The 27,932-nt window shown below is 39.0% G+C and overlaps 3 protein-coding genes across 6 annotated transcripts in view; 2 read left to right on the top strand and 1 right to left on the bottom strand.

Annotated features, from left to right (window-relative positions):
• The first annotated feature begins 253 nt into the window (after nucleotides 1-253).
• On the top strand, nucleotides 254-6,184 carry LOC110860667 (mucin-2). Its single transcript, XM_022109758.2, has 5 exons — nucleotides 254-711; nucleotides 2,220-2,949; nucleotides 3,024-3,643; nucleotides 3,735-4,740; nucleotides 4,825-6,184. The coding sequence occupies exons 1-5, from the start codon at nucleotides 694-696 to the stop codon at nucleotides 5,961-5,963; spliced, it is 3,513 nt and encodes a 1,170-aa protein (XP_021965450.1). The 5' UTR covers nucleotides 254-693; the 3' UTR covers nucleotides 5,964-6,184.
• LOC110860507 lies at nucleotides 6,109-27,848 on the bottom strand. The gene is made up of 18 exons (XM_022109561.2): nucleotides 27,697-27,848; nucleotides 10,808-11,417; nucleotides 10,515-10,728; nucleotides 10,295-10,428; nucleotides 10,003-10,165; nucleotides 9,790-9,926; nucleotides 9,510-9,693; nucleotides 9,208-9,432; nucleotides 8,966-9,112; nucleotides 8,756-8,895; nucleotides 8,387-8,677; nucleotides 8,133-8,322; nucleotides 7,698-7,922; nucleotides 7,475-7,625; nucleotides 7,289-7,403; nucleotides 7,052-7,189; nucleotides 6,757-6,992; nucleotides 6,109-6,561 (listed from the first exon to the last, which is right to left on the bottom strand). The coding sequence occupies exons 2-18, from the start codon at nucleotides 11,114-11,116 to the stop codon at nucleotides 6,255-6,257; spliced, it is 3,306 nt and encodes a 1,101-aa protein (XP_021965253.2). The 5' UTR covers nucleotides 11,117-11,417; nucleotides 27,697-27,848; the 3' UTR covers nucleotides 6,109-6,254.
• Nucleotides 16,746-27,932, top strand: part of LOC110860666 — a 30,999-nt gene continuing 19,812 nt past the window's right edge. For 2 of the 4 annotated variants that reach the window (XM_022109757.2, XM_035860542.1), the window contains exon 1: nucleotides 16,746-17,607. The gene's annotated coding sequence lies outside the window, so the exon portion shown is untranslated. Of the gene's footprint in view, nucleotides 17,612-26,861; nucleotides 27,101-27,932 lie in introns of those variants that run through there. The other 2 variants (XM_035860543.1, XM_035860544.1) reach the window with 2 other exon arrangements.

Here is a 27,932-nt window from a genome sequence, read left to right as displayed (position 1 = left end):
CCCGTCTTGATTTTGCCTCTGACGCTTTGGCACCACTCCATTATTGACGCATTCCGTTTGGACATCTTTCCTCTGTACACAAGATCCTTCAAAAGTCGTGGGTTGATAAATAGTTGACATTTCGGCCGACTTGGTGGTACTCGTCGTCGTCGTAATATTTATCCTTACGTATTTATCCTTACTGCCAGCTGGCTGGCTAGCTGGCAGATTTGGTGGATGGATGCAAAGTTATATAAATCTGATCAAATCATTCAGCCGCATCTATTGTCGTGGTGGAATTGGTTCTAAAAAGTGGTCAAGCTCCCTTCTCGCCAAAAAGGCGCAATCTAATCTATTACCAAGCCATCAGTTTAGTTTAGTCAAGTGAATCAAGGAACGAACGAGAGCCATTCTCAGAAAGTGAATCTGCAACAAGTGTCTCACACTATTTCGTAGTAAATGCAAGTGATGCACGTTTTTTTGTCTGTATAAAATAGCGACTAATAAGGTGACAGTTATCGGGAAATTATAAAAAAAACAACGCTTCCTTCCGCATCGTGGATGAGACGATAATGTTCAAATTTGTGATATCGGATTAAATTATTAAAAATCGAGTGCTTATCAATTTTTATTTTACCCATGTCGTTCCAAAATTTTGGGATTTGTACACTTTAACAAAAAACTACAGGATTGCTGAAATTTTTGAAAAAAAACATGGAGTTTTTTAAGAAGGTATGTCAACATTCTCGACTCGACGTAAATCCCACTTTTCATTTCTTCACCGTCGTTTTACATGACAGGTTTGATCGTAATAACAAAGGAGCTGGTCTGGTACCTGTAAATAAATAAGTAGCAAAAAGGCACGAGTTTGTAGTACTTATCAGTCAGTTTTACAAGCATATCGACAACCCCGTGTGATGGGTTACATTAATTATCTCCCAGGCAGGCATGCAATACTTGCTACTTTTGTGTTTATGTCATAATTTTCGTCATCATGGTTTGAAATCGAAAGTTATCTTCGTGTTGTGTGTGCCATGTAAGTAAGAAGCTGACAAGAGAAATGTGAGATTCGTATCGTCGTAAGTGAGTCGATGCATCTCTTTTTACGACTGGATTGCCTACTTGTATTTTTATCTTTTGGCTACCGTATAGGTTGTTGTCTGATTTTCGATTTTGAGAGCTTACTTACATGCAATATGCATTAAGTAAGATCAAGCAGCTTTTTGACACTGCAATATTGACAAGGAAAAATCAATGCAGTTTCTTTAATAGTTTATGATAGGTGGATGTTTTTGAAGATGAAATTTTGAGACTTGATTCCAATTTCTCTTAATTTTATTGTCGTTTAAGTGGATGATTGTTGGATTCAAAATTTTGTAAAGTTGGACGCCGTTAAGAAAAATGTGATTAATTCGAATTTTATCAGAATTAATAGATCATCCGATTGATTTATTAATGTGAACGATTTTATTTGGATTTTACACAGTACGACAGATAACTTTGGCAATGCTGCAAAACTGAATAAAAAAAACTGGATAAACTGGACCATTTATTTAACCTGGTTTAGTTTTAGTTTGACGATATGCAAACTAAAGAGGACGGAGACACATGCATGCAATTTTATGACGATGTGTCCATTTCTTGAGGTAACTGTTATGACCATCAGTCAGCCTCCAGGGTGTTCTTTTTGGTAATGATGATACAATGGGAAGAAAGGCGAGGTTTTATTCCTACGAGAGGAGTACATATAGACAAATGTATCATCAATAGTGTAATTATTTAAGGATAAATACTACCTGTGTCGATTTTTTGCACCAAATCTGTCGGCCTTCACATCACACACGGAGAACGAGTTCTTGCTTGAGAACCACACCACAACCACCTTTTCAATAAATCAATCAGACTGATCTAGAATTGTAGAATGTGTACCAAGATTGTGCACAGAAGATTGCTAGGAATCATCGCCTTTTATGAAATGAAACAATGGGTGCAATAAGTAATGAATGCAATGTCAAGTTGCTAATTCAGCATTGGAGATGATTTCGCATTTAATTGTAATCGTCATAATTACAGACGGAAGTTTTAGTTCGATCAAAAAACGCCGATCCTTATTGAACTTGACTTTTATCGCAGTTTTTAATCGCATTGTGGGTCAATTTGGTCTCTAATTTTGCATCTGTCATCGTTGGATTGATGGCCGATGAGATAATTACTTATGGTATGACATTTTGACTTTTCAGACTATTTTTTGCCGTCTCCTCCTCATCCTCCTCATTTTCGTGGACATCAGCGTGGCCCAAACGGGGTCCAGTTTTTTCTACTATTACTCCCCAAATCAGCCCATGGTCGTGAATTCTCAAACGTTCGGATCCAATCCGCAAGCTTATCATCACTCGTCCACGAATCCGTTCGACTTTATCCCGTCCGACCAGACGAGGGAAGATCGACAGGGGGCGGTATACCCCACGGGGGAGGAGAGCAGTCCCTTCTTGCCCCAGAGGAACATTCCGTCATCCCTGCTGGACAAGATTGCTTTCACCAATGGGCCACCAACCCTGCCCTCGTTACATCCTCAGTACCAGTATAATTATCAGGTCAACACGGACCCACCACAAACACCTCCAACACCGACGAGAAGTGCAAATTCACTTTTCCCAGGACAGACGCAACCTTCAGGGAAACTCTTTAATTTCTTGAACCAACCGTTCCAATTTTTTCAAAATAGTTTCAACCGGTTTCACCACCAGCAGCAGCATCAACAGCAACAAGAAGAGTATGATGATAATCGACAGTCTCCGGTAAGCTATAATACTAATGAGGGGAAAGTAGCGTCGCAAGAATATGTGAGCACGCCGTCCAGAGTGGTAACGGTGCCACCACCCACGAACGACCAAAATCAGCAAACGATCTACAGTTACTACGATCAGGGACGACTTTCTCCGGCTCGTTTTGTTGTGCAAAAGCCTAAAAGTAAGTATCAACATAAAATTTTGAAAGGTGTTGGCTGTTGCTTTTCTGTGAAAATTTGCGTATTTTTTGCCCAGCCACCCCTCTCACTTTCTCCGTAAACCAATATTTCACCTCAAAAACGACCAAGGGTCCGGCCTCCTATACTTTCACGATCGAGGCCAATCCTACCGTTGGCCCTACGGCAAAAGTTCAGGTCAGCGTTGGATCAGATTCCCTCTCGTCTACTTTCCCCACACTGCCACCTGCCCTGTTTTCCCCTTCAGTGGCGACGAGAGAGAATAAAACGACGACGCAAGGTGAACGTGACGACGTGAATGTAGTTCAGTACGAATATTATGACGATGACGTCGTAATGCAGCCAGTAGTGACCACTACACCGACAAGTAGTTCAACACCACCTGTGGATTCACAGACACCAGAACCGCAAAATCTCGTCACTGAGAGCGCATCCTTTCCATCTTCAACGCCAATTTCTACCACGCCAGAGCAACAAGCTATCCCTGAAACGACGCCATTGCCAACCACCACCACCACCACGACCACCACTGTTTCTACTACTTCTACAGAAAAGATCAATATTGATCAGGAAAATGGTAACAGTGTTCGAAAACCCGTGAAACGAGTCATTATCGTGAGGAAGAAACTAGTCTCAGGGAACAAACAGCAGCGTAAGAATAATAATGTCGCAATAACGGTGAGTTATTTCACTAAATAAATATGTAATTTACTATTTAACGATCTACAAATACTTACAAACATGCTTTCTCCATGCATAAATATTTCAGGAGGTCGACTCCAAATTCAACAATGAGCTTGTAAATTCCGAGAAAAATCAAATTATTGAAAACGTTCCCACCTCGTCAACCTCCTCACGTCCTGAACCATACGAAATAATTTCGAGTCCCGTACCACCAAAGGCACAGAGAGTGAAGCGGCCACGATTCAGATCTTCAACTCCTGCCCCCACAACTACAACAACGACCTTCGCCACCACTACCACTACTGAACAAGCCCCCATCATCCTCGCCGCCGAAGATATCGAACCTGCTACGACCACAAGTCAACCAGAAGTCCAAACCACCACCACCACCGATGCCCCCACAACGGTGAGACACAAACAAAAGGAGGATTACTTTATTGAGCCTCTTATCACCACCACCGCTTCGAAAGCCGACTCACTCGTGTCGACGGAAACACCTGTGGCTCCAACAACAACCGATGCGAGACAAACGGATGAACAAAGAGATGCGGAATTCGAATATTACGAATATTATGACGACCAGACAGAAAATTCTTACAAGACGCCGTCCGTCACTTCCTCAACAGAGCCTTCTTCTACCACCACCACGGAACTGGTCTCCACATCCACCGAACTTTCACCATCGTCACCTTCTTCCCTCCGAGAGGATAATGCTGCCGCGATTGAAGATTCCAATAATCCCGTCACCACAATCCCAACAACATTGATCCTGGAAGCGGAGGAGGATGAGTTGATAGAACCATTGTCAACCACTGAGCCATACATTTCATCCACCTCCGCACCCACGACTGAAAAGGAAATCATGTCAGAGAGAGAAACCGCCACCACGACGGAACAAATACATAAGTCGGCAACAACGGAGGAATCCATTATCACGGCGACCACATTCAGACCAAGCAATCGACTGTCGACACAGGACGACGAGATGGACGAGGAGGTGACCACGATAAGGCCAGTGATGGACTATGACGTTGCCAAAATTGAAGGAGAGACAGCCACCAACGGACCACAAACTCTTCTAGAAAATACTCGTAACAATTTGCAAATTTTTAATGCATACCCAATAATTTGCACATTTTGGTTTCTGATTCAAAATTTTTAATTTCCATTTCCAGAAAATACTACGGATCTCACCGACTCGACGAATAATGCAAATCTGAGCACAACTACTTCCCAATTTGAGCACGACTTTCACCAAGAAGAGGAATATTTCTACTCGCAGGAGGAATACATTGGGCAAGATCCTCTCGAAGATGAGCGGATTCAAGAAGCTCAGAGACTCGCTTTACAAAATGCTCTCAAGAATATTCGAAGTCGGCAGCAGAACGCGTCAACGACAGACAAACCCGACGAGGAAAATGCAGATCCGGCAAAAAAATTTATTCGAAGACCTACAAATGTCAATTCCTTCCCTTCCAGTACATCGATATCCGTCTCATTCAGCAGCACGGAGCAGGATGATGAAGAGTTGGAAGACTCCAGATCCAATATTATCCACAAGATTCAAACTTTCAGGACAAAATTGAGAAAAGTGGTGAACAGGACGGGAAAAAAGTCAACCACTACAAAAAGACCGAGACGCGTTACGCGACCGCACAGCATCGTGACCCCGGCAGAAGTCGTGGCAGAAACGTCACCCCCAGTCCCCGAGAAAGTTGTGGAGGATCAAATAACTACAACTTCCACCACGACAACGACAACAACCTCCCCACCGGAAACTACTCCTAAGAAGAAAGAGGAAAAAGTCAAACCAACTCCACCCCCAACTTTGGGGTCTCTCATCATCACAGAAATTCTCCCCACGTCCACGTCCACATCCACCCAACCCAACACTACTACGACCGACGCAGCCATGCAGGATGAGCCCAGTGAAGATAACCAGGAACCCGTCGACTTTGAGACAGAAGACGACGATGACCGCAGAATATCAACGCTAATCTCGTCAAATCCAACCACAATAAAATCCACGGAGGAACCGGAAGAGATAATTTCCTCCTCCACCACGATAATCACGCAAGAAGGACTTTCTTCATCTCCACAAACCACAGAACTTCCGCTCAATATCACCACCACCACGACCACGCCAGATGAGACCCTTCTTGTCACCGAAACGTCCACCTCAAGGACAATTAGGGAACGAAAAGTCAAGGTTATCCTGAAAAGAAGGAAGGGTGCGCCGAAAGGGACGGGAACCGTGGCCAGACAAGTAGTTCGTACCAGAACGAGGGTAAAACAGCGAGAAGACGCAGAGTAAAGAAAAAAATTAGCCAATTTTTAAATTATAACGCAATCTTTGCATGCACTGATTTTGATTTCATGATACAATGCTTGTGAATTGGTGCTTTAGGATTAAATAGATTTAAGTGAGGTGGTGGTGAATGTTGACGAGTTTCTTCCAGTAAAGTTTGTATTGTACGCCATTTAATTTTAATAAACTTGTAAATAAATTATAACAACAATTACTATTTAAATACACATACATAATTGTAAAATGTGACTATGTTTATTTTGAAAAAAATCACCAATATCTTCACTTGTCATGGGTTCAGATTTCATGTTCTTCCGTTGTAGGAATAATTACCACCTGAGAATAAGTAGTGAGCGGAGGGTCGTCTGGAGGCATCACCTCTTCTTCTTCTCCTTGTTCTTCTTCTTCTTCTGAATAAAAGCAATCGCTTTCACTCTCCGACAATGACGACGACGAGGAACGCGATGTTGTACCTGAGCGATTATTATTATTACTATTATTGGAATGCATGGCTTGCTCAGCTTCTCGGATTAATTTTTTCAACTCTGAAAATCTAGGACGGTCGTGAGGGTTTCTTAACCAGCATCGCAGCATGACTTGATATCTGCAAAAAAATATTTCATAATTTGTCGAGTTTGGAAAACCAATCGAAGTTTAATACCCATTTTCTAAGCGGTTTATAATAAGTTTATTTAAGAAAATGCTAACTTTCACCTATACTGCGCAGGCTTGTTCAGACATAAGATTTTTGAAGTCAAAATATGAACAAAATCATCATTTCATAAAAATTTTTACTCACATTTCCTCATTTGCATAACTCGGCCTGCACAAATTTCTTCCACTTTTCAACTCCTCGATGAGATTCTGCACGAGGTACGCATTGTTCGGGAGGTCATTGTACGGGAGAAATTTACACCGGTTGAAGAGTTCCCAGAGCAGGACCCCAAACGCCCAAATGTCCGTGTCCTCCGAAAATTTTCCCGAATCCAATGTCTCCAGTGCGACCCATCGGACCGGAATTTTTTCACCGCACCGCTAAAACAAAGAATAATTAAAATCCAATCTAAGCAAACCTGAAAAACTATAAAACTTACGGAGACGTAATAATTTGATTCGTTTTGGTAGTGATTGTCTACTTGTTCCAACGTTTTCGAAAGACCAAGATCTGATATTTTAGCCGTCCAGTTTTTCGCCAACAAAATATTTCTTGCAGCGATATCTCTATGTACGATCTGAAATTTACGGAATTTAATAATTAATTTATATTTAGTCACGCTTTATTTTAAAGAAAGCTGTAATTTATCTAAATCGCTTTAATTTCTGTAATTTACCCCCAAACTTGACAAGTATTCCAGTCCCGACGCAATTTCGTAGCACCATTGAAATATCTGCGTGGTGTTGATTTTGCACTGTGCTGCAGAGTAGGAAACATCTCCTTCCGGTGATCTGCAAGATTGGGTACATACATATTTAACTAGTTACTATTTAATTGCACAAATAATTAATTATGTACATACCCCGGCGAAGAAGAACTGATCACTCCAATCGCCGTGTAATGAGTCGCGTTCACGGGTCGAACTTCGTCTTGAAAATTATAATCAGGAATACTTCTAAGAAATGAGTCCATGTCTTTAAGATGGCACAGCTCAAATACAATTTTCGGTTTTTCTATAAAATAAACAAAATAATACATTTTTTAGCTTTAATTAAAGTTATAGTCAAGTAGATAAGTAACCTTACTCGTTTGCAGCATGTTATGCGTGACAGCTCCAAAGAATCGGACCACGTTTTCATGCCCATCTTCCAATTGTTGCAGCAATTTGATCTCTTTGAGAAAATCTTCAAGCTCTTTTTGCGAGGGGTCGTCCTTCAACTCTTTCACGGCTACTTCGATGGTTTCACCACTCGCGAGGGTCAGAAGACCTTCGAAAACTTCGCCAAACTGACCCCCACCAAGTCGCTTTCCTAAAAATGGTCACAATTTTATTGTTTATATTGCAAATTATAACAGAAAAAAAAATGTTTGCAATTTTAGAAATCAGTTGACAAGAAAAAAATTGAGGGTTAAAATCTCTTGGAAAAAACGACGACTTTTTACCAAAAATTCAATTTACCGAATAAAACATATAAACTCTAATTTTAAACAAGTAAAACTACATAAATCGCGAGACGAACCTATGACAAGATTTTTTTGCCAGTCCTTAATTTCAAATGCCGTGTTGTACGGCAGTGACAGATAATAGTTTGGATCACCACGCTTTCTTACGCCTAGTTTTTCACCCTCATTAAATTCCCTCTTTCCCGATTGATTTTTTACTCCTTCGTAAAAATCTTTCTTCAATTTGGCCAGTGCTTTCGTTTCCCACTTAAAAAAGTTTAATTATCAATTAATTAGTAATCATTAAAGTTAAACTTGTACAATTTTGTACCTTTCTTCTCAAACATTTCGCTCCTATTGCCATCATTGTGAAACAAACGATCAAAATGCCACCAATCACGGAGAGGAAAACCCAATAAGGAAGTTTAGATTTGACCCATTCAATTGTAGTCGACTGGGTTATCGTTTGGTTGAGAATTGAACTTTTGGCGACACAAGTGTACACGTCTGTAGTGTGGCTGGGCCGATTACTGCTCGTGACATCGTAGATGACCAGGATAGATGACTCTAAAACGTTTTCACTCTTTCTAGAGTAGTTAACTGTATGAGTCCCATCGACATCCTAATAAATGTATGAATTTTTATGAAATTTCGAACTAAATACTTCAAATAAAAGTTATATATTTAGAAAAGTCCTTACATATCCATTCTTCTTCCATGAAATTGACAAATTTGTCCCAGAAGCGATGCAAGTGAGATTGTGTTCGTCGTCCTCACGACTTTCTTGGGACACTTGTTTTGCCCCATTTTCCCCAGTGAGAAATTTCAGAGGCGAATATGCTACATGAAGACATGAATTTTTGTCTAACCTTTCAAAAGTAAATGGTTTCATAATTATGTAAATACTCACGACTAATCGAAATGTTCCTCGATATTTCATACCACTCATTCGAGTACAATTTTGGCACTCGGCATATCAATTTGACAATATCGGTATCGTTGAAATGAATATCTACAGATTTTTCGTAACTGTCACCCGTCCGAGTAACAACCTCGCCTGCATAATTAAAATTAACATTAATTATCACGAAATTCACGAATAATTAATTGTTATTAATAATTAGTTAAACAAATTGTTATGTAAATATGTACCCGACGTAAAAGCTGGTATTTTATGACCATTTTTAAGCTCGACCAGCCACTCAATCCCATCCGCGGCGAGTGTACGGGACGCATTACATTTGAATCTGGACTCTTCATAAAGCGAGAAATTGCCAACATTTTCCCACGTTTGGTACTCGACGGGGATAAAGTCGATCGCCTTCTTGTAGTCGCGTTTCGGCGAAGACATTCCGGTTGCAGGGTTCAAATTTAATGCTAATTACATATTTAGCAAAAAAAGATAATGTTTAAAAACCAGTCGTCAAATTATTACGAAATTTCTGTCAATTTACCCTTGTTGCCTTTCACATCACTGAAAATTCCTTTCGTGATCACATCTTCATCACTTGAGCAGAAAATGAGTCCTCTGAACGAATCATTTGGCGAAGTTGGGAGTGTGAGGCAGTTATGAGACGTGTAGTTCTTACACTCGTCCGTATGAAATTTGCAGATTTGAGAGGATGCTAGCTGACCAAACTGTGGTAACAAATAATTTGCGGCAATTGACATTAATTAGGCTTTCAATTTTCGTATTCCATATAATTTCATGTAATTTCATGTACATATTCCTACCGGAGTTCCACAACTCTTGAGAAATTCGCATTCTAATGGATTACGACATGCTACCGAGGACATTGACGTAGCTTCGAGACATCTGTACTCGGATAATTGGAGCAATTGAAACCCCAATTCTGACTTATTTCCCATACCTGAGTAACATTTAATTATCCGTCATGATTAAAAAAATAGTAGTATTAAAGTTAAAAGTATTTCACATTTTCATACTTTTGCCACAATTCAGACTAAATTTTGCATAATTTCCTCTTCTACTTGCCACGTTGAAATTGCTATATTCCGAACACATGTATTCACCACTGCATGAAAAATTGGATATCATAAAGCCTTCCATGGGATTGTATGGAACGGTTGGAAGAACTTGTTCTCCGTCCTAAAAATCGCGATTAATCACGTGCAGAATTTCAATGAATTTTCAAGCATTGATAAATAAAACGTAAATAAATAAGCAGGACAGGGTTATAATGTCGAGATTTTGCTGAGTCGAAATTAATTCTGGTACCTTAAAGAGATACATTGGATAAGAAGCGTTTGTGGTCAAGCAGGGTAGCAAAACAAGTTTATCTTCTTGGGTAGAGTTGACTTTCAAAGTAATCAATTTATTTCCAGCGTACAGGAGATGAGGACTCGTATTTCCTGGAAGTCAAGATTTACAGGCTACAAGTTAGCATTTATTTATGCGGATAAGATACGATTTTAATAAGTACTTTGAGAAGACTAACCTGAAGTAAAAATATAAGTGGATGATTGTACAGCGACATTTTCAGCATTATCGAAACTATTCGCAGCAAGTCCTTCCGCAGAATTGTCGACACATTCGTACAGCCCGGTGGCACTTTTATGCGATGCTAAAACCACGGTGACTTCATTACAGAAGGTTTCAGGGTCACTCCGTGACGAAAATCTAGAGCTTGACGAGTCCAAGATGCTATTAGCCTGCGAAATATGTACCAATTAATCTGATTAGATCTATTTTCATGAAAAACTATGCATGACAATTGATGACAAATTTTACCAATAATCCATGAAATTTCAGAGTTACGGGAGATCTTGATAAGCACTTTACTTCAAAGGTATCCCCACTCGGGATTTCATATGAAACATTGCCCACACTTTTACTGTAGGCATTATACTCAACGTTGCCATTTGCCGTTTTTCTGCCCACAATTATTTCCCTATCCTTCCCAGAAAGGTGTCCGCATTTTGAGATCGCGTCATCCAAACGAGGATTAGGAGATTCACCGGTCGGCAAAATTGGGATTGATTTCACCACAACGAGCAACAAAAACACATGAAAATATTTTATTGTTGAGAACTGGCACATTTTTGCACGTGGAAATTTTCTAGTTCACTTAATTGTTTAGCATGTAATTGAGCAGATTCATCGAAACTATTTTTGAAGTATCACTGTTGCAGGAAGAATTAAGGTCAGGTTTACTAAATTCAAGGGAACAAGTGTTTCATGACTGATAGTTTTGGTAATGTTGCGTTGTTTGTAACTGTACGTATTTACATATTTACATTTGTGACTAAATGACTTTATGAATTATGTAACTAAAATGCCTCATGATTATTATTGGGGCGCGACAGGTTTGCGCCATCGGCGAAAGGTTGTTTGTATGTGTCTGCAAATATAAAAATAAATGTTTTTGTCAACTACCTTATTTATACGCTAATTTTAAAACAATCACATTTTCTCAGGTCCTCAAAAATAAATTTGCACCAACTTTCATGCAAACTTGGCTACGTAAATTCACCACGAATCCATTTAACAATTGCTACGTAGCAAAAACTGGTACTTGTCTGTTCAGAAGAACGAGCACTACTGCAAATTTTGTACATATGAGCTCACGCTCCGCTATAAAAAAAATGGCAAAAGCATATATACATACATAAGAATCGTATACTATTTTACTATGCATGCACAGTACAGTCATTGATATTGTCGATGACGACGGTCTTCTTCATGGAATTGGAGTGGCATTCGCGAATAAACGCGTTGGATCAACCAACAAAGAACAGGTTAGGATAGCTATAGCACATCATCCTTGTTCATGAAACAAGTCGCTTCTTTTAGGGATATTCTTTGTGGTAAATAGTTATTTATCTGACTGTTCAGTTAGACGTGCTTTGCAAGCCCCATAATAATAATTAATTGAGCTGTGTATTAAGTTCTGGATGAAGCTTATCAGAGAAATGGTGAGAAAAATATATTGGAAGTGTACAAAAAGTAACAAATACCCACAATTATCCGTCACAAGTTTATCATTTTAATCTTTTAACCTTGATTAATCCTTATTTTTAAGTATATTATAATTTTTAATCGTTTTATGCGTTTCAATTTTATTTCAGTTTTAGTTATAATTTTAATTTTATAGGTATGATAATCAGTCTCTTTTCAGTCCAGCCTTTGTATGGTTAAAGAATTGAAGCTGATGAAGAGTGGCGAATCAAGATACCCAAAGATCAAACAAAATACAACGTTATGGACATACGTATCATGTCCAACTGGTTTCGTATCTTTAATAAGAGCCGATTGCGAATGGTGATTTCCACGAAATTTAATGTCCTATGTGTGTGGAGTGCTAATAAGTAGCTTAACATGGCAAAGTTATGGGATAAATGTGTACTTACAAGATTCAACGAAATGAAAGACTCTTACCAAGTAATCACAAAGTAGTCAACAGGTCGCAAAAAATGTGATAGATGAATAAGCATAAAATAGTACTGGATGGTTCACGTATGTACATATGCAGAATACGACATACTGTATATAAACAAGTACTATTAGTTGGTTAATATCTTCCAGCAGAGCTATCGCAACCTCAATTAAATACATAAGACTCTCATCCACTAAACAACTTGAGATATGTGTTACACAATAAATGTACATAAATTATAATCCCCCAGTCGGGCTAATGTAAGTACTATATAGTATTCGAGACGGGGAACTTGAGACAAGTATAAAAGAAGTCTTAAACCGTACTTATCTTTCTTTAATCTTTATTATATTGATTTAATTAAGTTTTTGTAAACTATTTATTTCAAGGAGATCATTACATATTCGTGACTGTCAGTAAACAAACAATTATTAAGGGGTGAAGCGAAGCGAAATCCCTTTATGGAAATGTCTTGTCTGTCTGTCCGTATCCACGATAACTTTAGAACGGGTTCGAATTTCGACATACGGTTTTCGTCGACGTGCTTCTAATTTTTTGTAACGGGATGAGTTCGAAGATGGGCGTTGTAGGTCATAAGGTCACGGCGCCACGGTGATGACGCCAACGGTCAAAGGTGTCGAATTTTTTGTTTCCACCGTTTTAGAGGATTTCAGAAATCGCCATCATTTCGACGTGCGATGACCGTGTGACCGTGTCGCTTCACCCCTTTGCTACATTTCGTTTGCAACAGTTTATTAATTTAGAAATCTATCTGTAGAGTAGTAAAAGCTGAAGAAGGGAAAAATCCTCACGGCTGGTGAAAAATGGACCCTGCAAATTCTCGAAAATTCCCAGAAGCTTTTAAAGTTTCCGAAAAAGATTCTCCGTTTTCCCGGCTAACGAAATTCGAACCCACGAAATTTACTTGGAATCATTACAATCTCACGTAGAAAGAATGCATCTGCCCATAAATTTCTCCATATTCGGACCTTGGAATATCTGAGATTTATTAGAAATTAAACATTTCACAACAATTTCTTTTCAACGTCGAGTCATTACATGCAAAATTTCACATAAAATAGTTATTATTCGATTTGCTCTACATATGTTTCACAAATGTAAATGGCTTGATGACGACGATATACATATCTCGATTGATACATATATATCACGCTACACTTAACCCATACCCTTAACCTTATAATGCAATGGTGTGAAGTGTAACACTCAGATTTTGATGAAATTTTGGAGTTATGCAGTCCAAGTCAATACAATCAACGTTTCCTGAGGCAGTTTGCGCCATGGTTGGAATTTGTCAAAATATTTCACGTAAATTGTCACTTTTCCTTAATTTGAGCAGCAACGACTTGGCCGACCAATCCTTCCTTTTTAGTAATTTAGGGAGGATTTAGAATAATTATTTATATAGATCAACTTGGTCAACTTAAAGCAATAGATTTTCCAGAAAAGTGTGTAAAAATGTAAGATTGCGCAACAATTATTTACCTACTTTGCCTTATTATTGTGAGAATTAAGTGAATTTTGTGCATATTATCCTGCCCTATGTACACATATATGTACATGCATACATGCGTAAACAACATGTCATTGTGAGTCTCGTACGTAGTCTCGTCTTTACACGTGGAGCAATTTTTAAAAATTACAAATTACATATATTTCTGATAAACATTTAAATACTTATCTGCATTTATATTTAATACATTTGCGCTAATGTTATAGCTTAACTATGACGCAAGTTAGCCGTTATAACTGCATATGATTGAATTTTTGTTATTATGTACTCTGACTCTGGGTCGTAAATTACAACAAAATGGATTTACGAATCGTAAGTACAACTTGTAGTTAACAACAATTACCTGGAAAATATCAAGTAACTTTACCAGGTTGAAATTTACCATCACAAATAACGAAACCTACACTCTTACATAATTCAAGCAGCCGTAGTAGTAGTAAATAGTAGAAATTACATTTCTCAAAGATGAATGAAATCATGTCCCATTTTCCATCCTATTAGTTTACTCCGACGAGACGAGATGGTGATTCTTGGTGAGCCGTTCCTGTGGTTGAATCAAGTTGAATTTCCCTTAAGAGCAATTTGCCTAAGAGCATTTGAGAGCTTTCACAATTTCCTTCCGACATTTCCAGAATGGCCGAGAAAGAAGAAGAAGACGACAACAAAACAACGGCCCCCACCACCAACGCCACGCCACGCCACACTAGTTCTTTTTTCCAAAAGTGGTTGTTGTCGGTCTCATCTCATCTCTTAGCTGAAAAAAGAGAAAAAAACTCAACAGTTTTCATCTCCCTTTTTTCAGTCGGTCCTCCTTGTTCCGTTGTGTCGAACAGTGGCCGCGGAAGCTTGAGGACAGAGGGACAATGTCCCCACGGTTATTCGGTGTCCCCATCATCTCCCCATGTTACATAAACCCCTCCTTCCCCCATCCTACAATGTTAATGTCCCCACAGCTTCCGCGGCCCCTGGTGTCGAATAATGTTTCCTCGCCGTCTCGAAAAAATAAAACGTCTCCCTCCCAATCGCACCCATTGGAAGTGGTGCCGGAGTAAAGTGCCTTATGGAAAATGACTCGAGAAATGAAAGTGAAAGTATTCTTCAATTTTACTCCGGAGATAAAATATCACAACCAACCAACCAACATCGCATTTTCTGCTTGTTGTTGTTGTTTTGGCCATTTCAAATTTTCGAAATGGAAACATCCCACCAAAGAAGAAAGTGAAAGTTGATCAATATCTCGCCAACTACCATTTCCCGTGCGTGGAGCAGGCAGGCAGGAAACCACCACCGCAAGCAGTATCCAAATTCACCTCGTATCAAACGACGACGACGGAACAAGGAATGACTTTGTTGTTCCATGCCTGGCTGTCAGTCCAATTTAATAAGTTTGTGTCTTTATGCATGTATATTTACGCCGTGGAAAGTTTAAGTTTGCTTTGAAACCAACTAATTATGAGAAAAGTTTGTGTCTTTGTTTACCAAATGATTTCACTTCGCTCCACAAGTTTGGAATTATGTGGAAATGGTTCAAAAATAGGACGGCAATGTGTACTTAATAGCTCATTAAAGTCTACTTGGAGATACACAAGTATGTAAATAAATACAGTAATATCTGTACCTTAAACTACGTAACAGATTTCCTGATGGTAATTTTTTTGATACCACAAATTATGCTGCCCACAATCAAAACTCTCATCATTATTTTATGGCACAGGGAACAAAGATAATTTTTTGTTAATTACGAGCCTTCTGAACAACACACCGCGTAACTAAAACCATCCAAGTAAAGAGACACCTCCACTTTTTTTACTTAAACACAGGTCCACAAATTAATGCTGGTTCGTTCGTTACAATAACCTACACGCAGTGCAGTCCGTAACATATGCACGTTTTAAACAAAAGACGCTTCGCGAACCATATACTGCACACATAGTTTCTGTAGATTCCGACTGTTGGATTCAGAACAGCGGGGGTTTCTCGGGCAGGAAACGAAACTATAAGATTCCGCTTCTGGACATGAAATAAATGTTTTACTGGAGCATTTCAGAATTGAAATGAAGTTTGTATTTGCAACCAACGAGAGGAGACTATTGAGTCTTGCTGCATAATAATATTCCTGCTGTTGCCTCCCGTCCCATGAAAATAAACTACCAAGACAAACTGTCTCAACTTGTGTATTACCCTTTATTGAAAAACTACTCGTCGTCTCATCCACCAACTTCTGATATTCGCTAGTCAGTCCATATGCACATCCTGCATTTGATACACAGCAGCAGGTCGTTTTTATATGAGATTCAAAACTCAAGGCGGAATGGTACATGTCATCGTCCTCGTAGCTGTTGAATAATACGTTGCAGTCCTGCGAGATCGTTGTCGACCGAAAAACGCCGCAATTCAATGCATCTTAAAAAACCTACTTTGAAACTTTCATCAAGACCCTATTTTTTTGGGGGGGGGGGACGAAAGTCATCAACTTTTTTGGGAGGAAATTGCATAAGATTTTACAGCGTGTACGTATATAAACTACTCTTCTAAAAAGATTCATCCACTCGCCAAACTAACCATTAGTCCGTTTCAGAATCAGTTCAAATCCGAAAAATCCTGAGGGTTCTGTATCCCATAATAAGTTCCCTTTTTGTGGGATAACATTCACTCACTCACCATTGTATTTCACGAGCAGGAGCAGAAGACCGTGTAAAAGCAGAGAGCTGAAGAACTCTGTAGTAAAAGCTCAGCTTTAACCAGTTTGCCATCAGTCGCCTTTTGGGTTTGAGGGGATGCGGAACGACGACGACGGTTGGTAAAAGCTCTCTTCTTCTCTTCTCTTGTCGCCTGTTCTGTGGTTTGGTTTGGTAAAAAGCAAACGGTGGTTTGGTTTGTTCAGTTTGGTTATTTTGGTTTCGTTCTTGCGGTTGGAAAAGCTGGTTGAATGAAAGAGACTTGTCTGCACTGCACACACCACTTGACTTTCTCTAGAGATTCGATTTCGTGGTCTGCTCTGGTCTGGTTTGGTGGCAGTGTTAATCTGTATTAATCCGTGAGAGTTCAGTGTGCAGAGAGAGCAGAGAAAACAACATACGTATGTTATATACGGCATTAAATCAAACTTCAAACTTGTGACCAGACAGAGAAAGTGGAAATTGGAGAATGAGTAAATCATGGGTCGTGGTGGTGGTCCGTGTCGTCGTCGACGCTATTGCATAATGAACTAGCTCTTATTATTACATATTCCTTAGAATTGAGTTACAATTGTGTCCCCGAAAATGAAAGTCGTCCTGTGCAAAACTAAATAAGTGAGGATTGCGAAATTTTCTCTGGGTGCAAAAACTCGCATGTCGAAAATACAATTACTTTTCTCCCAGCATATAATTTTCTCGCCTTCATTTTACATTACACGTCGAGCGAGCGAGTGAGAAAGGCGTAATAAATTATTACGAAATATATATTCACGGAAATAATGGCGATCTAATCAGTGACACTGACTGAATTTTACGACATGAGGAGGAATCAAACTAATAAAATTCAAACTCAACGTTCATCTCCTCCGCCTCCTTCATGCCGTAAAAGTGCATGATTTAATCCAATCCAACCAAGAAATGAAAAGTCAACTTCAACCTCCAAGTAAGTACGTAAATGCCCAATAAGTAATAAAGTGGTCTTCATATTTACACATACATACGTCCTGTTCTTCTCTCCTTGTTATCATCATTTTCTTAACAGAATTGACCATACATACATAGCTTTGATACACAAATCTCACTGACTGACTGACTATGAATGCGATGACCTAATAAATATTGTTGCAAGATTAGGAATATAAATAAATTTGCTCTGCGTGACTGCACCCCCGAAACGATTTAAGGAGAAGATGAAGACGAAGAAGTACGTACGTAATACTGCTCCAATTTTATTTTCATCTATTTAATCCACCATCCATCCATCCAGAGAGAGAGAGTAATAAAAAAAAGTGGAGAAAAAAAGTAGAAATTGCTCTCATGTGGACTGTGTGCACCTCACCAAAATGGAATTGGTTGTGACATCGATCGATTATATCCGTATCGCGTTTGGAAATTTGAAATATCATTCCAATTTCATTTCCTCGGAGGAGTCGGTGTGTAATCATCGACCTTATTTTAAAATAAAATTCGTATATGTACTGACAATCCAGACCAGAGACGTTGCAAAGGGATCGGTGGATTGGATTGGATAGATTTTCGTATGTAGCATCATTATCCCAAAACTGGGCTTTTGTACCGTACATATTTATTATATTGAAAAGAAATGTGTGTGTGATTTTAGTCCCATAAAATATCTACCACCCTGTTTTTCTTCCAAATCCTTAAAAAATCATTCCTTTTCTCTTCTCTCACCAACCAGCCAACTACTGGGAACAAACTTGTTAACAAAACAATGTAAAGAATCCAATCCACACACCTGGAGTCTCACAAACCAGCAAACCACACAGTGTTCTTATAAACCGTAATACCACCACCGTCGTCGTCGTCATCAGTGACTTTGACTGAGCACAATTCGATATCCTTGTCTTCTTTCTCTTTCTGATAGTGGAAGCAATCCGCAGGAAAACTCTTCTTCTTCTCAAGAAGAAGACTTTACTGGGGACTTTACTTTGTTTTATCTCAGCCATGTGTGTCTCTGCCTCTTATTCTCTCCATAGTCGATCCTGTTTGTATGTATGTACATACAGACTTATGTGTTGCTTTAAGTTAAACAAACACAGACAAAACGGTGACATTTGTCTCTTCAGAAGAAGAAGAACTTATATAAACCTCTCAGAGCGTTTTTCCTTACGAAGAAGGAAAAAAGGTTTGTTAACGTCATTTTATCAGCAGAGGTTACATACAAAAGGCGTTAGGACATGGTTTTGACGAATTCATGCCTTAATTGCGGGATGGATTTTAGTCGTAGAGATTTCTAACTTTTTTTATCTGAAAGCCCATGTCTCAAACTATAGGTAAGCATATCTGGCTTCCGATTTTGTGTACTCTGCGAAATGAGGCAAGGTCAAATTTGGAGAGGTGTCCTTTTTTAGTTTTCCAAACCAGTGTTCTTATAAAATGGCGTCGAACAAAATATTTTTTTCTGAGGTCCTGATGCAAAAATAGTTTTTGCGACTATTTTTAAGGGACTTAGCATGCTTTTCACTATATAAAACCACTTTTGCCTCATGCTTATCTTTTAAGTCCGTTTTACAGTCTAATTTCATACTTGTCCTAATGAAATGCGCTCTTTAACGCAACTCTTCCACTTTTAAGGCCCCCACATTTTACGACTTTGATGCTAAAAATCCCTAACGTGGTTTTTATCCAAGGTACATATAGTATATTGCACTGTAAGTACTTTTGACAAAATTTTGATAAGTGGTTACACCCCACGGACTGAGTTTTCATCAGACCTAATAAACTTTTTGGAAAAGTTCCCGTCGTTTTCGATGTCGAACTTCAGAAATAATTTAACTAACCAAAACGCAATAATTTTATTATTTTGTCACTTGTACCTTGTAGATAAAATAGTTCTGCAGCAGGGGACACCAAAAGATTATTAAAATTTATTTTCGAAAAAATTTGACCATTAATTTTCCAAATAAGTTCACGAGTTTTTTAGGATTCTGCGACAGCTGATTAGCTCGGGTCCTTCTATAAAACTGTTTACACAAAATCTTGACTGTTTGTTTTAATATTACTTAGGACACTTCCAGCTTTACCCTCAAGCTGCATTTGACCCGGTGGGTCAACTTTCAAGGTCAGCAGGTTAATTTTTCCGCGCACGGTCTGATTTATCATTTTTTGGGCAAACTATCCGCGATGATGGAAGGCCCACGTTGTGTGATTCATTACGGATTCTTTTATTATTACATGCAATGATTATCTAGGGTTATTATATTAACAATCATTCACCTCTGACCTCTTTGGTTATCATGCTATATAAGCAATTAAGTTTGGAAAGTGTTTTTTGGCTTCTACCAACTCCGGGGGCACTGTAGGGTGCATTTGTGAAGCTATCACCCTAAAATTTTAAAGATATCTTTTTGAGAGTATTATCTTGCAACCTACCAAAAATCAGTCCAAAATTCAACTCCCCGCCAAAGATATTCACCCGAGAATTCGTCAAAACCATCACCTAACGCCTTTTGTATTCGACTTTGTCTCGTTACTTAGAATGGAGGTCGTCCAGAGGGTGCTCTCTGATTTTGAGCAAAGCAAACTGGTGTCAATCCACCACAAGTTTAATTAGTATGAAATTTGCGAAAGGCACGATCTCCTAATGGACACATTTGGCAGAGATATTTGCATCCGAAGAGGAGAAAACGTGCAGTAAATTTAGAGAGTTTAAGATGTATCAAATTTAGGGCGCATTTTCTCCTATCCAAATATCTTTGCAAAACCTGAACATTGGCAGATCGTGTCTTTTGCAAATTTCATATTACTTAAATTTTTTACACAAATTTTCTCGAAATCTGAGAGCATACGCTGAGAGACCTCCATTGTCAGTTTGTGAGGCAAGGTGGGACTTTTTCGACGCTGCACGTTGCGTCCGAAAGACTTATTAATACTTGTTAAATTCCCTATCTATCGTATCATATCGCAGACGACGGAGAGAGATGAGGTGGTTAAAGAATGCTCATTATACGTATGGATGGGCGTTCAAAATCTATTTTGAAATCCAAGTTGGGTTTGTGGTCGTATCTAAATCGTGTCATGACATGTCAAAGTCGTCTCGTCATGCATGTTATTACGCACAGACCCGAGAGAGCAGAGAGCATCTCATTTCTTATCGGACTTGTTATAAAAATCTCGTCGTCCGTTCCTTGGCATTGCATTGTTTCAGTAGTTTTCGACTTTGTCCGGCTGTCAGCACGGAGAACATTTCCGTTTTATCATTTCTCCATATTCTCATTATTATTATGACATGGAAGAATATTGTAAACGAGCAGGTGAATAAATATTGATGCAGATAAGGCCAGATTATGTACCTCCCCGAGAAGAAGAGTTGTATAAGAAGGGATTGATCATAGTCAATAAGAAAGGAAAGGAAACGGCTGCCTATCCAAAAATCAGAATCACATTGTTAAAAGAGTCGACTTTTTCGTCTTGATTGATATTGATGAGTGACTGAGCAGAATATATTCAAAAGCAGCAATCCCTTCACATCAGTCTCAACTTTTGACAAGTTGCTCTTCTCACAAGTCACACACTAGTTTACAACAATACCTACGTAACCGCAGTGGCCGCGGAAGCGTGGGGGGACACTGACACTGTTGGAGGGAGGGGTTTGTATAACATGGGCAGATGATGGAGATATCGAATAACCGTGGGGACATTGCACCTCTGTCCCCACCCACGCTTCCGCGGCCCCTGCGAGCATGTACTCGAGATGCAGAGAAAAAGGCACCAGAAAATTAGGTCCGTAATATTTACTACAGTATTTGTGCAGGAGTAAAAGGTAGGCAACTTATTTTTTCGCCCGACCTGTTTGATTGAAGGAAGGTTGATTTTCTCAGCTTGGTCGTCGTCGTTTTTGTTTTGTTAAGTTTTCTTCAAGCCTGTCAGCTGCATGATCTTCTCGTGATGATTCTTCTCTCTTCTTATACAACAACAGAAACGCGTAGGAAAGAGAGTGTGTTGCATGCAATCGCAATCAGCATCAAGTCTCACTCAAGAATTTGTCGGAGAAAATGTAAGTAGGTAGTAGAAGAGAAAAAGTCAATGTTTTATATTCCTTCTGGTTTGATGATCTCTCAAGAGCTTCGTGAGTAAATAAGTCCCAAGGCACCACCGTTTCCATCAAAAAAATCAAGAGCTCTCTCCATTTGACCCCGTTTACTTAATACCAAGTCACTTCTGTTTACTCGCCCAAATTCTCACCACCTGAGAAGAGACTACTTTTATTTTATTTATAAAATATTTTATTGCATCTCTAACTCTCCCTCTAAAATTCGTGCTGGGTTTTGTTTTGTGTAAGTACACATTTTCAAATTTATTGTAGGAGGACGTAAAGTGTTAAAAATTCGATGGTTTTTGATCGTGTTGCATTCATTTATTTGAGGAGGGAATAAATAAATTCTACAGGTTTTAAATTTTCTTTGGCATCTGGAATCCCACCCACCAGAGAAGGGAAAGGATATCGTTAAAAATTCTGTATCATGGTATTTTTAGGATGCAGTTTTAAGACGAGAAAACTTGTGTACAACGATGATAACATAAACTGGAATGAAATTGGGCTAGCTGAGCAGTGGCCGCGAAAGCCTATGGACAATGTCCCCACGATTATTCGAGGTCCCCATCATCTCCCCATGTTATATAAACCCCTCCCTCCCCCCATCCTACAATGTGAATGTCCCCACGCCTTCCGCGGCCACTGCAGCTAAGTGAGTTTAGTTTAGTTTAGTAGGAAAAGGTGTAGAAGTGGAAAAATACATAAGAGAAACGAGGAGAAGAAGAAGTCCTCTTCTATTTCTAATTTCTATATACGTCCAACTTTTTCTCATTCGAGTACAAAAGTCCATTACAAGCCGTATGTACAATGGACGAGAACAAAAAGTGAAAAGAAAACAGAGAGGATATGATGGCGGCGGTATACTCTATTCGAGCTGATTATTAAAGACCTCGCTTAAATAACCGGCAGCCTGTCGGTCGGATCCCTTTCATGTACAATATTTTAGCCACGGTGTTAATACGAGAAGGAAATGCACCTTGAATTTATTTAGTGAAATAAAAGGTAAGGGCATCTTTAGAGTTATCTCACTCATCCTCTTAGCACAGTTCCTTTCAAAACCTCCCTTAATCTCATCCAGGAGCATCGTAAAACAAACGAGAACTAGTGGTTATACTGTAATGGATTTAAAATACGTCACGAAACGATGCCATTCCCAGCGCAATACGTATGAGATGAGAACCAGGTTAAAAATAAGTGTGATACGGAAAGATTGATATTTATTTTTCTAAAAAAAGCAAACTTTTCCCTTCGAGAATTACAAAACGATAGGATAGCCAGCGGGATGGAAAGAAAATATAGGTGAAAATCCACCAACTGCTAACCATTGTTTTTCATGGATTTGCGGCTTTGTCTCACTCTCGAGAAACCAAAGTTGCACTTCGAAAGCTAAAAGAACACAAGAAACCTTTATTCTGTTAAGTAAACTTGAGAAGAGTAAGTAAGTGTAGCGTATTTATCAAGGGACGCCTGCACGGTTGGATGGATGGGTCGCCTCTTATTCTACAAGTAGCCTTACTACTGACGTGTTACTTGATACCTTAATAATAACGAAGGGCCAAGTCGGGCCACTTAATAGCACGGAGCGAGAGGAATCCTCCCATTTTTCAAGGACCTGTCCATCTCTTCATATGTTCCCTTTTACTCAGGATCAGCCATTCCATCCAACAAAGCGTCACATTCTAATACAAAAATATGTTTCAAAAATTGCTTTCCAACTTATTTAAACTGTTTTGAGGAGCCTCTCCTGGAAGTGGAATTGAATTGCAGATGAATTGCATGCATAACATAACATATCGCATCGTATTTTGTGCTATCTCTCATTTCTTCGTCCTCCTCCTTTTTTATATTTACTTAGCATCTCGTTATGCAATCCAATTTTCCCAAGGAGCAGCAGCTACGTACGTAGAGAAATCGAAAATAAATCGAAAGCACCACGACGGGACGGGAGGAAAATAACAACAAAACCTTGAAGAGAGAGAGAGACAGACAGGGCGTTTTTCAATTTTTAAATTCATACATGAGCAAAACATCCCATCCAGAATCCACGGGAAACGTGGTGTGATGGAAGTGCCAAGAAAATTTAGATTCAAACTTCCATCCTACATACATAAATTCTTGACATGTAATTCAGTCCAGTGGAAATAAAGTGAGACGATATTCTATTATGCTGACCACCAAGCAGACTTGTCCAGCTTTTTGGTTTACAAAATCAAACCCAAACCCAAATAGTGTGGTTTGGTTTACGCATCGTCGAGCTAATTTTCTTGTGCGTGAACCACCCACCCACAACTAACCAGAAACTAAACCACACAAAAACGAGGGTCAACTTTTATTTATGCAGACATGAGAACAAAGACTGCATATGTATTATATATTTACGGCTTGGTTATGTACTGGATTGGTTGGTTGGTTGGTTGGTCAATTACTAGGAGCAGAAGGTTACATAACGTATTTCATGTGTGTGAAATTGACGAGTTGGTTGTTTCTTATTACCACTTTTTTCTCCTGCCCAGCCAGACTTATTTAACGCAATGACAAACTTTTTCAAATTTCCGTAACGAACAATGCACATTATTTTCATAATTATTATCTATGTATTCACTACGCTTGTTAAAAAATTACTCATTATAATCGAGTTTCTCCCCCTAAAAAAACATCAAACTCACTCACTCAGAGGTGATTATGGGTTTGATGTTTTTTTTGCGTAGTAATTTTTAAAATGTGCGTACATGCATAGTTCGAAAGAGAGGATGCACTCGATTTGTTGGTCGGTCGTTACGAGGAAAATGCAATTGTTATCTTAAACATGCGTGAGAGAATAAGTGTGTGCGAGTGAGTGCATGTGTCAGTCCAGTCCAGTCAAAAAGTCAATCCACTTTAAATTGTAAATTGTGTGACACCCTCAACATTTGCTTCATCATTTTCACAATTGCACTGACATATTTATAACTTGTGTTAATTTTGTTGAACGAGAGGATGAGTGAGCTGTCGGTCCGTCCCGGGTGTAAGTATGACGAAGTGTGTAAAAGTTAATCAGGAGATTGATTAATGAGAAAGAAGGCCATTAGAGGAAGGAAGGAAGGTGTCAGGGGATGAATATGAATGAGAACATTAAAAATCTCATAATCCATTACGACGACGACTCCAATTGTGCAGCTTTAGAGTGTTACAGCTCATCAACCCTTTCAACTCTACCGGCCAGGCCGAAATCCCATACGTTTTCTTATGCGTTACATAGATTCATGATTTCTGAAGGGGAGAGAAATAGTCTTCCAGTCAGTGTTCCGTTTTTTGCCGGTTTGGTGCATACATTTCTTGCACTGCAAAGGAAGAAATGCAAGAAATGTGAGGTGCAAGAAACAGGGAGAAAGTGCAAGAAATATGCGCCATCCAGCCACGCATCGTATGAAGTATCGCGGCGTGGCGTAGTTTCTTGCATTTCTTGCAGGTCAAAATACCTGCAAGAAACCACTTTCTCCCCATTATTTCTTGCAAGTGGTTACTTTCCACCCGAAACACTGCTTCTCCATTTGAAAAGTCGACCGACACAAAATTTAAATATGTAAAGTCGACAAACGCTGAAATTAAGTTGAGAAGATGAAAAATACAAAAGTTTTTTGCAGACAAGAGAAAATAGTCGAGTTTGCCATTTTATGCGAAAATGCACTTCGTTATACGTTACGCAAGGCGAAATTAGCATATTGTGCCGTCCTCTGAGAAATATTATATTTACTCTCCGGAAAGAGTTATGATTCGAATGGAGAAGGTCTGCCTAGTCGTCTCCCCTAATTAGCTTTCATCTCGGGGAACACCATACACTAAAAACTTGAGCAAAACAAATTATGCCCAGCAGAGTGGGGATAAGGAGAAGAATGGGTGGTGGGGGATGTCGTCGTCGTCGTCGTCGTCCACAATAAATGAGAAGCACACTACGAACATTTATAGCAATATCTTCCGTAATCAACCCTTACTGCATTGTTAATTCAAGTTTTGTGTACACGCTATCCTCCTTCTTATTACGCAAGTTGGGACAGTTTTGTGTCTGAAATCGGGTAATTAGTTCTCCAAAGCAGATGCAACACTTGGCTTTATTACTGTCATAACTTTGTTGCGTATAATTTAAGACTTATTCCACACGCAGGGCTGACTTCCACTCAATGTCAAGTCTTGTGCTATTTTAGTATCGAGATGGTTTCGTTACTATAAAAAGTACGTGAAATGTAATGTCTTCGCTTCCCTAATAAAATGATTCTCATTATTTCCGCATCTTTTATTATATCCTCCAATTCTATTGTTATTTCACTCTCCGTGACTGGATTTGACTGAGGCTGAGCTGCAGGTGGTGAGATCCAGATAACGCCTCATTCAACTTCGATTAAACATTACCCTTCAAAAAGTCAAGTTCATCCTGGATGAATTTGTTCCTTCACGCACTTTTCATTCCCATGTCATAAGCAGTAAATGTATATCTACAAAAATAAATGACTTGTACATATTTACTCCTCAATTTCAATTCAACCTCACGAAATGAAATGAAATGTGTGATCTGCTGGTGCAGCAAATGAGAGAATGGAATCTCTCTCTTCTGTTTGTTCTAATTATCTCTGAACTGCAGCTTGTTCTTGGTGCTCACACGCGTTTTATTTTATATTATTATTTGTGACGTTTATACGTACAGAAGGGCAGATGTTTTGTTAGGGGAGCTATTCAAGTTATCACACGACACGCACATATTTACAACTCAACTTTGTGCTGCTGACACTGCATAAAATTTTAGGAAGAGGACACGCATAATAAGTATGAGTTTTGGTGTTGAATTTTAATTCCAACTTTTCCTCAAAGAAAGATAGATAATTTCCTATGAATTTGGGTAAATTTTCTTATATACACACACAATAATTGCCCTACGTGCTGCCATTTTTATACGTACCTTGATCGATAATAATACAGATAAATATGACGTGAATGTGTACATACTTTTTCGATGGATGGGTGGTCGTGGTCCTATTATGTATCTAGATTAAGATTTTTGGGTGTGATGTTTACCCCCGAAAAAGGGTTTGATGATAAGACGAGGAGCTATTAAGAATCATTAGTGTTTTTCGTTAGGTGGGTATAAAATAAACGTTGTTGGTATCGACCACATTAAATAATTATCAAAATAAACACTTGGACGGAAGAGTCACGTCGTAGTTTACATTATGTTTTTCGAGCTCCAAGAACCGACCCACCGAATGTAAATGTTTACACAAATTAAATTAAATGAGGCTTTATTTTGCTTCTTTCGTGAGAACAGTTTAATGAGACAGTTTATTTATGTCGGTGCATGGTGGTTCAAGCTATTTAATCCAAAACGATGGATCAACAACTGATATTACGTGTAAGTTGAGCTAGAAATGCGTTATGTAACCGACGTATTTCTGTACAGTTATTTCTTTTGGGACAACATTGTACCCAAAGTTTATTGTTACTTGGCCATGTGGTGATAATTAGTCATCTCAAGTATGTAAGTAAATACAAAAAGTGTGAGAAAAATTGGGAAGGATTTATAGATCGAAATCGGTAAATAATACTTGAACATGGGTGCCGTTATTAATGGATCGCTGCGTCCTTTTGTCAGTCTGGGCTAATTTCTCCTGTGGATTTTCTTACCTAGAAAGTCTGCTGGCCGGCCAGCCATTCAAAGAATTGAATTGCACAGCAGGCGACAATTTAACCTCTTGAGTTTCAGTTACACATTTATGTATCAACAATGAAGAAATGGATGGAGGGGGTCAAAAAACGTTTCACTTTCATAAATACGAACGGTGCTCGAAATAGGTAACAATAACATGAAGTATTGTGGATCGAGCAATCAAGGATATGGATGGATTTTGAATTAGCCTGCGGATTTTGATCCTTGATTTGAACCACCACAATTTCAAACTTTAAGCTCGCTCTGCACACAAAATCAGAATATGTATGGGCGATAAGTACCTTATTAAGTTGTCCTCTGCTTTGGAAGGGATTTTCTCTCTAATTACAAGTGCGTATTGTCCTCGTCCTCCACGAGTGTCGTCTTTGTTATCCAGACACTACACGACTCTCTCGGGTGGCGGTGGCGGTGGCGGTGAGGATGTAGTTAGTTTCGTAATGTTGTGTGTCGAGCCTAGAAAATCTGGCACACAATACGTATTGATTTTTCGAACGCGAAATTAATATTTGATAGTTAA

Source organism: Folsomia candida, unplaced genomic scaffold, assembly GCF_002217175.1.
Source record: "Folsomia candida strain VU population unplaced genomic scaffold, ASM221717v1 Fcan01_Sc033, whole genome shotgun sequence".
Classification (NCBI taxonomy): Eukaryota; Metazoa; Arthropoda; class Collembola; order Entomobryomorpha; family Isotomidae; genus Folsomia; species Folsomia candida.
The sequence above is the reverse complement of the archived record's forward strand: the minus strand, read 5'-3'. Positions and strand labels throughout refer to the sequence as shown.

Excerpts from the sequence above, each read along its gene's own strand:
- LOC110860667 (XM_022109758.2), top strand. Across the intron at positions 3,644-3,734 it reads ATAATAATGTCGCAATAACG|GAGGTCGACTCCAAATTCAA; the intron begins GTGAGTTATTTC and ends TAAATATTTCAG. Across the intron at positions 4,741-4,824 it reads AACTCTTCTAGAAAATACTC|AAAATACTACGGATCTCACC; the intron begins GTAACAATTTGC and ends TTCCATTTCCAG.
- LOC110860507 (XM_022109561.2), bottom strand. The coding sequence starts at position 11,116 with ATGTGCCAGTTCTCAACAATAAAATATTTTCATGTGTTTTTGTTGCTC. Across the intron at positions 8,323-8,386 it reads CGAAATGTTTGAGAAGAAAG|TGGGAAACGAAAGCACTGGC; the intron begins GTACAAAATTGT and ends AACTTTTTTAAG. Across the intron at positions 6,993-7,051 it reads AATCAAATTATTACGTCTCC|CGGTGCGGTGAAAAAATTCC; the intron begins GTAAGTTTTATA and ends TCTTTGTTTTAG.